Consider the following 16,314-nt stretch of genomic DNA (forward strand, 5'->3'; position numbering starts at 1 on the left):
TCTGCTGGCTTCTCCAGCAATCAAGCAATTTCTGCTGCTGGAGGTTGTGCTGCAGCAGGGAGTTCAGTCTTAAGAGGAACTGAGCAAACCTCTGGCAGCCGCTCAGAGGGAGCACAAGGCTGCTGCTCGTCCTGCTCTGCTCACATCCATTTCATCCTTCCGAGGCCAGCTTCTGAGGTCAGGCGTTAGCAATATCATGTAATCGCAACCAAGGAGGACTTGCTCATCCAGATACTGTAATCTTTTCTACTCTTAACCGTAGCCCCAGGAATTTAGAAAGAAGGAACTGTTTCCACTTCACGGGTACAGAGAATCACTCCTAGTGAGGTAGAAAATGTGGTTATGGTATAACTTCATATGGAGAGGGAAAATAGATTAAGGGGTGCTTCTTTTGGAAGAGAGACGCTGCAATGTAATGTGGAGTCTGCATAATTATTTTGCAGCGGATAGAAGCTCAGGGGTACTCAGTGAAATCACCAGGCAGCAGATCTGAAATGAGGAAAGCGGCGTTTCCTTTCACAGCGTGTCATTTTTCTGCTGAGCTGCTGTAGTGTGTTATGGCTTCGAGTACAAATGAGCTCTGGAATTAATGAGGCAAAATAAAAGGAGCGCAGGTGCTACACGTGCTGGTCAGAATATAGCCTCCGTTTTGGGGTGTTCACAAAATGCTGACTGCCTGTGCTCTGAGGCTACCAGGGCAGGAAACTCCATGTGCTGTGTCTATCTGACAGCTCGTTTTACCCCAAAACAAAACCGGCTATTGCTGGAGATGTAGCCTCTGCTGTGACCTGATCTTTAACTTTGCCGGAGAGTCAAGGGAACGCGGTTCAGAAAGCAGCTGAGCAGCATCCTGAGGGTGTGTGGAGTCATAGTGAGAGTCTCCCCCCAAAATTTAAGACTGCTAAGGTGGTAACTTTGCTAACCATTAAACTGTTTTGAAGAGAGGAGTGCTGCCTACAGCCTGCAAGTTGAGATCTTGGCCAACTGTTTTCTGTACCACAGCTTTAATTATTCTTTGCATTACAAAAAGATCTTGGGACGATGTATTTTACACCAAGACATTTGCTTTTTCTTTATTCATGCCCTTCACTGTAGACAGCTGCTAGGGAAATAAGTAGGAAAATGGCATTATGGATCTGAAGGTTTTTCTCAGCTTGTTTTGAGGGTGAATTGGGACCTGGGATTTGTATGGCAATAACTTAGTCCCTTGGTTTCAGCTGGAAGTCGTGTTGCCAACGCTTGGAGCTCAGAAGGGAAGGAATCAGAGGAAAATAAACTTCGAAAGTAATTGAATTTCTAGGTGGATGGAGGTGGGGTAGGAGAAGGGTATGATTAAAAAATAAAACAGTGTGATTAGGTTTAAAAGTACACGGTCCCTGGAGCAAGGCTCAGGAGAACTGTGTTGCAAGTCAAATGAAGAAGATTAGTAGACGTGTGGGGTCTACAGACAGCTCCCAGCTTAACAAGACCCTGGTATGAAAAGCAGGTAGTTACTTTGTACAGCAAATGTCTGTTTCTTGGGCTTAAAGTCTCTTTTATTGAATTAAATAGTACATTTCTCTGATGAAGCCTGTCTTGTGCTTGTGTATCGCTCTCCTTTTTTTTTTTTTATTTCCCCGGGAGGAAGAGAATTGCCAATCTGGAGTAAAAGTGAGGCCCGCTGTGGCGACCCCGATTTGCAGCTAGTGCCCTGACACCATTTGCTTTGCTGGGGTGGAGTAACGGGATGCCACCCCTAAAGAAGGTGGTTGTACACTTAACTAGGCCAGTAATGAGAGCTGTAATTAGCCTGAGATTTTTTGTTCTTCCTCTCCAACACAGAAGTGTCCTGATACTCCTGCTTCTTGCTCGCGCCCACTCAGATAAAACAGTTTGAAGGAGAACGATTAGATGATGAAAGGCTCTGTCTAGAAGTCTAAAACTTATCAAAACTCTATCACATGGTAAAGATGATGGCACTTAGTACATTTTAAAATGTTCAGAAGCTAGGTAATGTATCCAAATATTATCATTGTTTTGGATCTCATTATCGTATCTCTATTTTTATCCCAATCTGATGTAAGAATTTAGGGCTTATGTATTCAGTTCAGAGAGAGGGCAGATCCACGATTAATATTGCTACTCTTTTTTTACGTGTCCTGACTTCTCCTGACGGCAGTCTTTAAGAAGGGATTGAATATGTGTTAAATTTCTCAAAAGTCAAAATTTAGGTTGAATATGCTGTCTCTATGAAAGGAATACAAGATTAATAGAGTCATTTTCTCCCTGTACTTTGAGTTTTATATGATGACATTAACTCTGAGGTATTTTTAAAGGCTTTCTGGTATTCTGAAACTGTTACTACTGGAAAACACAGCATTCTTCATTAGCATTTCTATTAGACTGTACATCTTTTGTCTTCTAATTATGAGTTTGAAACCTTATTTTCAGCTTTTATCGTACTGTTATTTGTCAGTTCTATTGAAGAATATTCTTAGATGCTTATGGTACTTTTCAAACACACATCAAAATGCAGCTGGGAGAGCAGTTTTTAAAAAGTTTTTGAAACTCACAGAGTGTCTTAGTCCTTCCTAAACAGTACTTGAGGCCCAAAGTAATTTTCTCTATCTTACCAATTTTAACTAGTTTAAAAAATAAAAAGAAGAAGAAGGCAAAGAAGACAGAGAAAGTCAAGTGACTTTTCCAGGATCTCACCAGCAAGTTGTGGCAAAGTGAAGAATGAATAAGACACAAATCTTTGGAGTGTATTCAGTCTGCCTTTGACTGTAGAAATTTTCTTCCCATATGAATGTTGTCTAATTATTGTGGCAAGAAAGCATATATCAATTATCATGGTCTGAAAGGTTAATAGAAGAAATTATTTTAAATGAAAAAAAGGAAAGTTTTCAGCATTTTTAAAATCTGAATTAAACACTCCAAGACACAACCAGAAAATAGAATTACAGTATCTGCATTTTATTTCTCCTTGCTTGTAAACTGGTTCATTTTTAATTGAATCATTGAACGGGTTGGCTTGGAAGAGACCTTAAAGCCCATCTCATTCCAACCCCCTGCCATGGGATGCGATGCCACCCACTAGATCAGTTGGCCAGGGCCTCGTCCAACAACCTGGTCTGAATAGCTAATGAGAAGCAGGTAGGTGAACCTAGATTCCTGTGTAGGAACACTGTGATTTGATTGTAGGAACAAAATGTCTTAAAAACCCGAACAATCAGCATTCAAATGATGGTAGGGATTTAGGGCATATTGTTTCTTAATGGGATACCTGTGAAGCAATACCTGAATTTGGTGTTAGCCTCAGACTTTACTATTATGACTTTTGCAGTTTTTATCACGTGTACTTTGTTCTTCTCATCAACTGTTCTGTTTCTCCTTGCACAGGAATACAGGCTCTCAGTCTGTCGCAAGTTATGCTATGCAATAGGAGGTGCCCCAAACCAAGTGGCAGGGAGCGCTGCTGCTTTCTTCCTACAGATCTACCTGCTAGATATAGCCCATGTAAGTAGCACAAGAAACCTTTACAGATTTCCTTCAACAGTGGTGTCATCAAAAATGTCCTTAGAACTAAAAAAGGTAAATTCTCTGGTAATGCTTTTAAATTGTCTTGTTAGCATTGCCTTTAGCTGTTCAGCATCCTGGAAGCTGCATAAACTTGTCTGGAAAAATATGTTTTCCTCACTAGTTTCCTTTCTGACTTGTAGTGGCCATCATTTCCTTTTAGTTTGTGATCATCAGTAGAGCTTTAGGCACTCCAGAGCTCTCTCACTTGCAGACACAAGCAAAAGAAGTTCTTGATATCAAGAGTGTCTAAGATAGGAAACATCTGCAACACTCTTAGTACCGTATTGAGGTTGTGAATTTTTGTTCATTCAGTTTAGTCTAAAATTACTGCAGTTGCATCCAGTAGTCATCATAATTTCATGTCAGTTTTATTTGTTTAGACTATGATAATTATCCTTTGCAAAGAAAGCTGAGTGATCCTTCCTGAAGGCTCTTTGCTGCTGGTGTGTGGATTTCCAGTGCAGAAATAGACTTTGTGAAAAAAAGCAGCCGGAGTCATCCCATTCAGCTGACTTTCAGTGCTCCAGCTAGATTCCAGGGCAGCAGAGAAACAAAGAAAATGAACCCATAAGCATTTTTCACTGTTTTGGATTGTCTTGTATGTCTGTGTGGTAGCTAAGTGGGACAGATAAGGTATTGTAGGGTGGAAGAAAGGGTTTTAGGGAGAAAAGGCCGAACTTCAAGGGCTGTGAAAACAGCTGTGGCTGAAACCGTAGTAGAGTTCAGCAATGATGACTGCTTTTATTTGCTGGAGAAAATAAACAAACAAACAAGCAACAACAATAACAACAACAAAAAAAAGGAGGTTCTGGATCAATATTATTATCCAGTTGCTCTTTAAGATGTAGAAAGACAGAATATCATGACAAGGGCAGAGGAGTTACAAATGTCTTGTAGAGGTCAAAGTCACAGGAAAAGGGGCCAGATTTGGACAGAAGTGTCAAGGATGGCAAGAGGATGTCTGAGAAGAGCTGAAGGTGGAAGAAGGAACTGCTTGGAGGTGCAGCAGGAGGCGCATGCAGCTCTGAGCACAACTGTTTTATACTTGCGTCAAGGATAGAGATCAGGAAGCATGAACTGGATGAGGAAGACACTAATACAATTTTCTAGGGTGCTTATAAATACGGGAATTTCCCCATCCTCTGCTTATCACAGGAACTGCAAAATCTTGAACCTAAGGAGCATTTATTTCTTTATGTGTTTGTGTAGAGTGTCCAGGAAGCTCAGGTCCCATTCCTGCATCTCTTGATGCTACCTAAATAAATGACATCATTATTTTTGTTAACAAGCTTCTACTGAAATCCTATAATTTTGCTTAACATTTGTAAGAATACTGTTATTACTTTGTTAAGGGCCTTAATTATTTGTTCCTTGATGGCTTAATTTGTTCTCTGAAGTAATCCTGCAGGGGCAGGAATTTTTCAAGGCCTGATCAACATCTCTGAGTTCCCGTGGTTTTGTTTTTTCTTTTTTCCTTTTCCCCATATATTCCCAGAGGAGAGTATGTCATTTTATAGTAAGTGCCTGAATTTAAATCTTGCCCACTTAGAGGGCAGAACTGTTTCAACTCTTTCTGAGACTGTGAAACTCACTATGTGTAAACCTTATTGCATAATCTGGGCACCTTCTAAGAAAATTACATTTGTATTCACTTTTCGTAGCTTATACTTTTTCCATTTGAATTCCATGTTCCACCTAAATTACCTGTATAAGCTACAGACATCCAAATACAACTCCAAACCACACAGAAGCCTTGAATCACATTACTAGAAAACACTAAAACCTCTGATAATATGATCCTGGTCTTTCTCCCTTTTGAAATGGGTGAATTTAGCATATTTTATCTTGTTTTGCATTAGCACTGAGAAGTTGCTGGCACTGGTGCTGAAACGGTTTAAATTTAGGGAAAGAAAATGCAGTTAAGGGATGTATAAGCCCCTGTAGATGACAGAAAATTGGGAGACTGTGCAAAGACTCCACTCCTAATGTAAGAGAGGTCTTAACTTTCCTCCTTTTCCTCCTTTAATTTTCAAGGTATCCCACCTCTGTTTACTTCCTTTCTGTCTACTCACATTATCTGAGCAAGATACCGATGCAAAACCCACCTAATTTCAAACTTTCTGCCCATATGTCCGTATATCAACACATTATTTTACCTGCTCTATCTTTCTGCATCATTATTTTGTTCTTGTTGTCACCGTGGCGGTGGGAGGGCACAAGTCACAGATGGTGGCCAGCCTGGACCCCACTACGGTGCTGTGGGACACGTCCCAGCCTTGTGCTGTAGTACAGCAATGGGATGCTCAGAGAGCTGCTGTCATTACCTGCCGCAGTACCAACCCCAGTCCTTCCTTGTTCCTAAGCTTTCTGGGGTGGGTACGTGTCTTGGAGCTGGCAGTAGCAGGAAAATTAATTATTTCTGCAATTTCCCCTAATTTGGGCTAAAATTTAGCAAGTGTGATTCCAGAAGTGTGTAGCATCTGCCTTTAACAAAGGTTGTCTTGGATATTTTGGACACTGTTGCTCCTTTTTTTCACCTCTGAGGGAATACCCGCAGCAATTTCTGTACACAGGGGACCTGTGCGAGCTGAAGGCAGGCAATGCTGCCCGGGAGGAATAAACCCTGCACAAAAGCAGGGAATATTACCTCAAACTTGGTGTTGGATTCGCTGCGTTCACCAGGCTTCCAGCTGGCTTAAAGAAGTGAGGGCATGAAGTCGCATATAGACGAAGGGTGTTTTCTGCACTCACAGTCCCACAGGCTGTTTCAGTGGTCTCTCTATATGTTTATTTTTTAAAGATTTAAGAGAACATTCATGGTTATATAGATTTCAGTGACTTTTTTTTCAGGCCTATAGTTTTGGTGGCATGAACTAGGTGCTTCAAGGAGAAACCACAAGTTTTTAACCCTTCTGTGATCTGCAGCCTCGTGCCACCAGCTGGCAGCCTTGTTGGTAATCTCAGGAGATGAAAAAGCATAAATGCATGTCTACAGCCACCTCGGCTCTTGTCTACGTCAGGTCAAGACAGTGATCTGGAAATGGGACTGTGGTAGGGAACAAGCTGAGGGGAAAGTTACCCAGACACTCTGACAGGTTTTAAAACTAAAACAAAGACTTCCTGTTTGACCATCTGCCTATAGACCATAGTTCTGCGCATGTCTATTATCTCCCTTTCCTTGCACTTTTCTTCTCTTATCTCATTTTGCATGATGCCTGTCTCAATGTTTTGTTTGTTTGCTATGGGAAACCAATAGAGTAACCAGTAGTAATTTCTATGACAGCAGCAGCCATGTTTTGTAAATGAGTGAACATTACTCTTTAAAACACTGAGGTTCTTTCTGGAAAGTTGCTTTCTGCTGTTTCATTGTACCGGGGAACAATGGCTCTTGTTCAGAGTACTGTGTTTGTACTTTCAGATTACACCGTTCCAGGCCTCTTTGGTGCTGTTCATTGGCAAAGCCTCAGGAGCAGTTACTGATCCTGTTGCTGGCTTTTTTATTAGCAAAAGTAAATGGACAAAAATTGGCCGTCTCATGCCTTGGTAAGCAGAAATCTGTACATGTAGTTTACACATGTGTATATATATATATATATATATAAATATTTTGCATGTGTGTGTTGTGATCATACAGTCTTCTCATTGAATTAGACTTATTTTTCCTTGCCTTTTTCCAAGCAGTCATATCCATTCGTCATATATAAAATCACAAAGAAAAATTATCACGTCACCTGTTTCCCTTTAGCTTCTTCACCCACGGAAAACATACAAAGACTTTCTACCATTTGATAAACAAACAGAGAAGGACAAGACACCACTTCGTTAACAAAACTAGAATCTCAGGTGTAAAACCTTGTCGGGGATTGAATTTTCATCTCTGTCTAGATTCCTTTCAGTTTGGCTGCACACCTTCACAAAGTTGTAATTTCTACTTGTGTCCTAGTGTGCCATCACCTCCCACATCAGCCTTTCAGGAGCTCCCTTATCTTTAATGCTCTCAGCCTTCCAGCTCACTAAAAGATATGTGCACACACGTGGAACAGATGTGAAACTCTGTTTCATTCGTCCTTATAGCAATTGCTCTGTTCCTGTTGCTGGTGTGTCCCCATAATCAAGATACTTAACTGAAAAATCACCATGAGTTTTATAGAGGAAAGAGATGCTCTGGGATTTCAACAGCATTTCTAAAGGGACGCAGTGATGTTTCTCTGTGATGTACTTACATCTTGTATGCACCCTTGCTATTGTCCAGCAGAACCTGCATGGCAAGTAACACTCTCACCTCTACTGTCCCCATGTTAGCAGAATTAGAAGAATGAATGTTCATGTAAGAAGGAGATCTCATATCAATCTCCTTTTTATAGGTGTAAAGCAAGAAAATTGTAAAGGAGTGGTCCATATTAGAGGAATCCAATCTCAACCATGCTAGAGGGAGCTTATTTTTTATTTATTTTATTTTTATTTCAGAATTCATGGGGAGACTAAGTATTTTGTGAAATAGGGAGTCTTTAATCACTGCTCTATCTCATGCATTGTAAGGATGTATTGCCAGGTATTTTGAATTAATTATGAATTTTGAATTAATATAATCCCCAAATTCAATTCACAACTAAAATCTAAGTGTAAACATGTAGTGAAGTTGTTGAAACGTCAAGGAAAACAAGCCAGTTTTTTTAGCTGGTGGTTCTCTTGCTGGCATGTGGTTTTAGAGCTACAGAAAATTGTGAGCTGCTCATATCTGACAGATGACATTTTTATAACAAATGCCAATAGATGTATTCAATGCATTTTTTCACTTTCTTGAAAATACTGCAAATAAGCACATTTAGTGTTGATATTAGATCAGTATTAGGATAACTTCCATCCTAGCAAAAGTGTGAACTTAGCAGCCCTTTGTGCTGTAAACCAATGACTGTACAAGTTGCACTTCTTAGAGGAAGAATCTTCTACATGAAGTGCATCCTTCAATATGCACTCATCAACCAGCTGCTTTCTTTCCAGAAGGATTTTGTCTTTTTTTTTTCTTTTGGTAATGGTAGCTTTTCATAGGAATTTCGTTCCTGTGCTTTGGTGCTCAGATCATTTTTATGCAAGGAAAAAATGTATCTCCTGTTAGTCTAAAAATACTTTATTACTTTGAAATTATTCTGATTTGCTAAGTATCCAGAGTGAAACGATGGAATTGGCTCTGTCAGAAAAGTTTGCCCACAAAGCACAAACATTAGTAAAGAGGCCAAAAGCTTAAGTATGGCTTAATACTGTACATAATATAGTAGGAAGTCATCGGCCATTACTGGTGTATTTTATGTAATGCCTTTAAAAGGAATAAGCAGACACTGACTTAGAATACACAAATCTAGTCAAATATTTTGTGAAAGGAGTTAATAGTAGAAAATCAGCAAGTTCAGCAAGGCTCTGAAAACTCACTGAAATTAATGAAGGAGGGAAAATGTGAAAAGAGGAGGGAATAATGCGACTAAGGGGGTTATTGCTGAGAAGTTGCACAAAAATATGACCATAAAACATCTCATTGTGGTGCCTCTGTCTGGACACCAGCCTGGAAAAGCTCACACTTTTGTAGAAGAAGGTAGATTCCCTGACATGGGTGAGGATTTTGCCCTTCTTTGTGTTTTCCATTGCTGATGGCCTGGAAACTGGAGAGACAGAGAATACCAGAACCTGGCACTTTCCTTGCAAATGTTTAGCTCCCAGTGACGCTGTCCATCCCCCAGAGCAGTGTGGGAAAGTCATTGTTTTACTGAACTATTTACCCACATTACCCTTTTGTATGCCACGTTTTCGGTTCATGATTGCAAAATAATCAGCTGACCCCCAATGTCAGTAGTGCTGTTGTGAAGGGATTAATCTGTTTTCTCTTTTACGTGTTTGGATATTTTTTATTGTGATCTTGGTCATCTAATTGCATTGTTTAACGTCCGATTTACAAGAACGTGGCAGAGCTCTGCTGCTGCTGCAGCTCAGACTTTTACGAAATGATAGCATCTGATCACTTCTATCACAGAGTTTGGAGTGTTGTTTGCCTGAAATCATTTTTAGACCAAGTGTAATTAATTGCTGGTACATGGCAATGTCTGGAATTTAAGTTTCTGTAGTTCTGTTTTTAAGCCACCTTCCCCAACGGATGATGATCCTTTTGTGTTTGGGGTGATTAAGAATTTTATTGTTGAGTAAAATTGAGTAAATAATTATATACCAGAGTAGATACAGACCATAGGAAGTCTTGCAGTGAGCTGCCTGTTACCTTTTGTGCTGTTTTCAGTGTTTATATCAACATGTTTGCATTTGTTTGAAGTAGCAGTGGAGAGGCCAAGTTGAGAGGAAAGCTGAAGGTGTTAAAATTAGAATAAGAAATCCTTCCTAATAAGTAAACTCATGGAAACGCAGCTGAAGTATGTTATGACATGTGACAACAGGGCTTAGTTTTCAGTGATTCTTTCTAATAAAGATGTAGTCTAAGGATGTACTAAGAAGTAGCAATATAGTTATGCTATTACAGTACAAGTGCAAGGCAACTGTGTCAGTTCTGAGTAGGTTATTAATGTAAGTATAGATTTTTTCCTTCAGATTTACTGTTTTATTACATTTTATGGAAGTACACAAATTTCTTATTAATCTGTGCATTTAATGCATGCAGACATTTAATGCTTAAAATCACATCATGATTGCATTTAGGAAAACTGCACATAAAAAGAATTGTGTGATACTGAGTATGAGGAGGAAAACTTAATGTGCTTTGCTAGCCTTATGTTGAGATCATTGGCATGTGCTAATTCTCTTTGCAGGATGCTGGCATGTACACCCTTCACAGCAGTGTCCTATTTGCTCATGTGGTACCTGCCTCCTTTTGTATCAGGAAGAGTTGTGTGGTACCTGATTTTCTACTGCCTTTTCCAAGCACTGACCACAGTAAGTAGTCACACGTCATGATGGTCTCAGCAGTAGCCTGTTTTTTTCTGTTATTGCATTCCAATTTAATAAACTGAGGTTTACCAAATCTTTACATTATATTTCAACTTCTAGCGAGTTTTAAGGGATTGGCAGATGTCTCTTTATCAAACTCTGCTGGTTCACAGTTTCTGTCCAGTTGTTTTCTGGCAAATGACTTGCTAATTCAGCCAGATTACCTCCAGGAACTTTCTCTGGTAGTTGAGGCTAAGGCAGGTGACTTAGCGCCAAAGGGTCTGAACACACAAAAGGGTAGAATACTTGCACTGAAAGCCATTGGTGCACATCTGGGGAAAGACAGTGTCATAAACCACCTCATCCTTTTGGGGAATTAGTGAGGTGTCTTGGATACTTAACTCATTCTTGAATAGATCCACAGAGATATTTAGATTCCTACATTCCAGTTAGACATTAACTTCTCACATCTTCTGCTTTCAGGGGCAGATTAGGAGACTAGATGGCTTTGTGACTCTAGTTCTGGGTGCTTTGACTCAAGGTGGAAGGCAAGGAAAAGTCAGAGGCCCAGAGCTGAAATTGTATTGATAATAGTCATCAAGATATTTATGTCTGGATAAAAGAATTTGAACACATGAATTTTTGCGCCATATTGCACAACTTGCAGTATTTAGCAACCATATTGTGGGAACTATTATTTCAGTGGATCCCAAGGAACTTCTCAGACATATTCCATAACTGTACGTGCAGGGGCTGTGTCACCCAGTTTTGCCTTGTAGCCAGTATCAAGGTGAAAGAAGGTATCTCCAGAACGAAGCAGTATCTCGCAGCAGATCAGGACTGGAAGTGAGGCAGCTGCATTGCAATACAGCAGGGTGAAACCTGGCTCATTGAACTTCACTAGGTCATATTTTGAAAAAGTGGTTCCCAGAGAGTTAAAGAATTATGTACTGAAACAAATATTGAAATATTTGCAGGATGTATGCAGTCTTCTGGCTTGAATAAGGTGGAAAATTATATTGTTTTAGTGTGGCTTTGCTTCCTGCTAGTTAGCTCAAGCTCGGAACATGATAGCCTCCTAGTGCAAAGAAAACTAGATGCTTTATAGCCTGGTTTTAAAGGACTTTTTCCCAAGGAAGCTGGATGAATGCAGCATTAAGGTCGAACCTCTTGGCAATTTATTATTTATTATTGTATTATGAAAGAGATTTTTTTTTTTGCTCTTATGTGCTTTATAAAACAGAAAGAAAAGCCAGGTCTTTCTGCTAAAAGATGCAATGTTCTTAATAAATGACTTCTAATGTTACATTAAACTATCTTTGTGGATATCAGAGAAATACATCATCTACCTTGAAACTTCCTGAATGATGTTCTTTCTTTGCATAGCTATTCCAGGTGCCATATACAGCTCTCACCATGTTTCTCAGCACAGACCAGAAGGAGCGAGATTCTGCAACTGCGTACCGTGAGTGTGATGTGGGCTTTCTCATGTGGACTGGGGCTGGCTTTTATTTAAAATCATTCTCTAGCTATAGGAAGTTCCTAATGTTTTGTGTCCCTAAATTGGACATTTACATGAGATTTTTAATATCTGATGAGAAATATTTTGTCCTGTAGATGCTTCCATTTTTCTAGCTAACTGGGAGATATTAATGTTTTATTGTCTCAAATTGTCAAATTAGCTATAAACTCTTTTCAGTTTATTGCTAGCCAGGAGAAAAATAAAAATTACCCAGAGCCTGAATGCAGAATAATTATTTCATTTAAAGATGATTTTTAGGGGAAAGCACAAAGTGCTGATCTCATTTTACATTCCATTAAAAAAGTTTGAAGGTAATTTTGAGCTTTTTTTTTTCTTTTAGTTTGGATTTTCTTTTTTTGTGTGTGTGCGTGCACATGCACACCAATTAAAACCTCTCTTTTTGTTATGTCTGTGTCTTTTTAAATCTAAGACATTGCAGGTAGCTAGCAGAAAGATCTTGTTATATAACTAGCATTCTGACTGTATTAGTTAAAAGAATGACAGCTTACAGACCAGATCTCAGGCTCTTTATCTCTTTACTCTCCAAAACCAGACAAAGATTTTGCTTTGATGCAAATTGTTAAAACCAAAAAGTGCAATGAAAATCTTTTTCAATAATTCCTGTATAGCTCATAAAATGCATGTAAGAACAGTTTCTTGCCTCCTTCTCTCCTCAGCTCTGTTCTCATGACTTCTTTATCGTGTAGCTGCTGTCTCTCATGTCCACCAGCATTAAAAGAAAAGAGTATTCAAACGTCACATGAAAGATTTTTCTCTGTTTTAATGTGTCCTTTGGTGTTGCTTTGGAGTAGTTTATAACTTCTTGTTGTTTTTGAATCTGTTTTCTCTTCACAGCAAGAACCCTTTTCTTTTCCACTAGTTCTTTTAACCCTCAACATACTCATTGAGTATACAGAAAACTGAACCACAGAGGCACAATGATATGGCCAGAAGTGCTAAAATATCACATCAGAAATTCTAGATCTAATATCCCCTGAGCAACCCAACCCCTTCTCAGCCACATGGATTGGTTGTAATTTGCATTATCATCAGCTATGTCAAGAGAAATCCCGGGCTAGCAGTCACAGAGCTAACCAGCAGCAGATTCCAGTTGTGTTCTGTTCTTTGGCAGTGACAGTATCTTGAGTCATCTGGCTGAAATTCTAACCAAACCCACATACCTAGTGTTTTCTGTTGTCTGGTTTTATGTCTTTAGAGGCTGTGGTCCAAATAAATGTGCTTTCCTGTCTGCTAGTCCAATAATTTCACAGTTATGTGAAACTCTTGCTAATAAGAGTTCTAACTCTTGAACTCCATGGCTAAGAGGACATTTATAGTGTCATTTTACCATTCAGAAAATTGTTTAACTTTTCTGTATACAGCTCTTCTACTGAGATAATTTAGGGTGGTGCAATTAGCCGTAATTTTGACTTTTCAGGCGCTAGTATTTTTGTCTATTTTGAAATAATATTTGTTTGGAGATTAGTTTTCTTGTAACAGTTATGATTGTGATATATATATATATTTAATTTTATTTATTTATCTTTAGCAAGGCCTTACTTAAACACTCTTCCCTTACTTCTTTTTGGGTTTCATAGAGAATTCTCATTGATAGACTTTCTCGGATGCAGTTAGTTGTTCAGGCATTTCTTCAATTGCTTAGAGACACACAGCAGTGTAATCTGCAGTGTGTTTTGAAAAACAAAAGGTTGGGGTCAGAGGATCCACTCCCCTCTACTGGAGAGAAGCAGAACTGTTTATCATACGTTTTCTCCTGTTCCTTACTGTAAATGCATGACAGAAATGCTGGATTCCGAAGATGTTTTCAGATAAATACTACTTATATCTGGGCAAAATAGAACCAACTCCAAATACAAGCTTTTTTTCCAAGAGATCTGCTTTCTTTGCTACAGTGGAAAGTAATACATTATCAATTCTGAGCACCCAAAGACTTTGAAAATCTGCCTGTTTCTCAGCTCCTGGCACTTCTTAGAAAATAAGAGGTTTCATAACAGTTGTGTTTCTGTGCCTATTATAATGTTTTTGAGTTTTATTGTATGCAAGCGCTTGGTAAAATGCTGATGTGATGTCTTAGATATAAGGTTATAAAGGTTTTAGGTGGTGTTTTGAATGAAAGGTGTGACTCAGGTATTACTTCTTTTGTGCTGGGCATTGAACAGTTTGGAAGCTCTGCAAGATGCATCAGAGACTGGATTGTGGCAGAACAGTTCACATCAGTCTGAAGTTAGGATTTCCACCATCAGTCACTTTTTTTTGGATGGACTGAGCTGAATCATTGCTGGGAAGATTAGATATGAAGTTTGAGGAAGAACCATTATTATCTTTTACCTCTTGGTTTAAATTTATGTAACACGAAGCCTCAGGTCTTCCATTCAGAAACATTCTGTGTGTAGGAACATACTGGCAATGATTTACATGATCCAAGTCTCCTGGGTGCCTGTCTTGCATTTTCCTTCCCTGATCTCCCATAGCTGCTTACAGCTTTTGTTACTGCACTGTCTGAAGTGTGGTGGTTAACCCTTTTGGTAGAAGGCGTCCTAGTGCTTAGGTCAATGAGAAGAATACTCTCTCAGAAGTAGTAAGTCTCGGTCCTTGTTCCTAATCTGTTCACATATTCAATCTAATTAATCTTTATGCAAAATGCTTAAGTAGTACCTGGAGCTAGGACAGGAACTCAGTTTATCTCCCTGCACTGGGGATGCTGGGTATGGCCATATTGTGTGGAAATAGGAGTGGTAGGCTTGAAATCCCTCTGCATGAGAAGGGTCAAAACCCAATTTATTCAAGAATCACCTACAGCTGGGTTGTAACAACTACTTTGACTGATTTTGTGTGCATGGAGCACGATCTGGATACATGTGTTTTGCTTTCCAAAATAGAGACTAGTTGGTTTTTAGGTGCTCCCTTGTTCTGATGGTGCTGGAGTGGATTTGTTAGTGATCTAAACCACGCTCTGAGGCTGAGGTGCCTAGTTCTGCCTGACTACAGCCTTAGGCAGTCTTAAGAACAGCATCTGCTGTTGTCAAGAGCTTTACAGCTGGATTAGTTCCAACATAAACCCAAGGTAAGCCCTGTTTCATTTTACAGTTGGAGAACCGAGGTCTGAGCAGATAAGTGGCTTCCAAAATGTTTCACAAAGTTACTGTCAAACACGAAGTGAAAAGTTTGAAGTTATGGCTCCTAGCTGTGCTTTGGAAAAGTGGCATTCAGTATTTAAACTGTAATTTAGCTCTTGTCCTCAGGATGAAAAGTTTCTGTGTTCCCTTATGTCTGTTAATCCCAGCCATATTTATCATGAAGCCTGCATAAAAGAGGCTGTTCCATGGAGGCGTCTAAAAGCTGATCAGAAATCCAGTGGCAAAACTCTTTCCTTGAGACTATTCTATTACTGACCTTCCAGTTCAGCTGTTCTTGGTATTGCTTCTTCTGCTTAATCCACATAAAATAAAATTGAATTGCTTTGATGAGGTTGTTCTTCAGTGAGGTAAGTGAGCAGGCGTGTGAACAGTGGAGGGATCAGGTTCTCATCTTGAATGCTCCTTTGTGCTTCCTTCTCCAGGAATGACCATGGAAGTTCTTGGGACCTTGATTGGAGCTGCACTTCAGGGGCAAATTGTGGCCAGTGCTCATCACTCTCATAACTGCACCACAAATCCTCCCCTAAACACAACCAGCCCTACCAACTCCTGGCACGACAGTCCCAGCTACCCTGAGCCCTCGGACTCCCTGTCCCATCAAGTAAGTGTCTGTGGGAGCACAGTAAGATCTCTTTGGGAGAGAACCACAGAATCAGAGAATGGTTTGGGTTAGGAGGGACCTTAAAGATCACCTCATTCCAACCTCTCTGCCATGGGCAGGGACATCTTCCACTAGACCAGGTTGCTCAAAGCCCCATCCAACCTGGCCCTAGAGGGGCATGTTCTTCCTGTGGTATCACATCACCCAGCCAGATGAGCTTGAACATGACTTCCTTGAAACCAACAATGCTGGAGCTGAGACAACTGCCTTCTTAACAACAAGGGTTCATCTCTGTTGTCTTTACAACCACTTCTAAGTGTGGCAGAAGAATTATACTGAGGAGCTTTGCTGAAGATGCTAAACTGTAAAGTATCCAGAAGGTGTATGGCCACGCTTTGTTTTCACTAGGGGCTGATCTGCAGTGTAAAATAGAAGCTTAGTAAGGATGTAAAGGAGGCTAGGGCAGAATCTTTCAGTTCAGCAACATTGCTTCGCAAAGCAGGTATCAGTAGGGATCTTCTGCAAAAATTAATGGCTGTTACATGCAAGAA

General features: G+C 39.8%; 1 protein-coding gene across 1 annotated transcript in view; it reads left to right on the plus strand.

The window, feature by feature from the left end:
• MFSD2B (MFSD2 lysolipid transporter B, sphingolipid) overlaps positions 1–16,314 on the plus strand; it is a 36,489-nt gene that overhangs the window by 1,736 nt on the left and 18,439 nt on the right. The window contains exons 2-6 of the mRNA XM_084283771.1: positions 3,382–3,498; positions 6,980–7,104; positions 10,365–10,488; positions 11,869–11,947; positions 15,585–15,763. Of these exons, the coding sequence (XP_084139897.1) occupies positions 3,382–3,498; positions 6,980–7,104; positions 10,365–10,488; positions 11,869–11,947; positions 15,585–15,763 (624 nt within the window). The remainder of the gene's footprint in view (positions 1–3,381; positions 3,499–6,979; positions 7,105–10,364; positions 10,489–11,868; positions 11,948–15,584; positions 15,764–16,314) is intronic.

The sequence above is a fragment of the Netta rufina genome, assembly GCF_964035555.1.
Source record: "Netta rufina genome assembly, chromosome: 3".
Classification (NCBI taxonomy): Eukaryota; Metazoa; Chordata; class Aves; order Anseriformes; family Anatidae; genus Netta; species Netta rufina.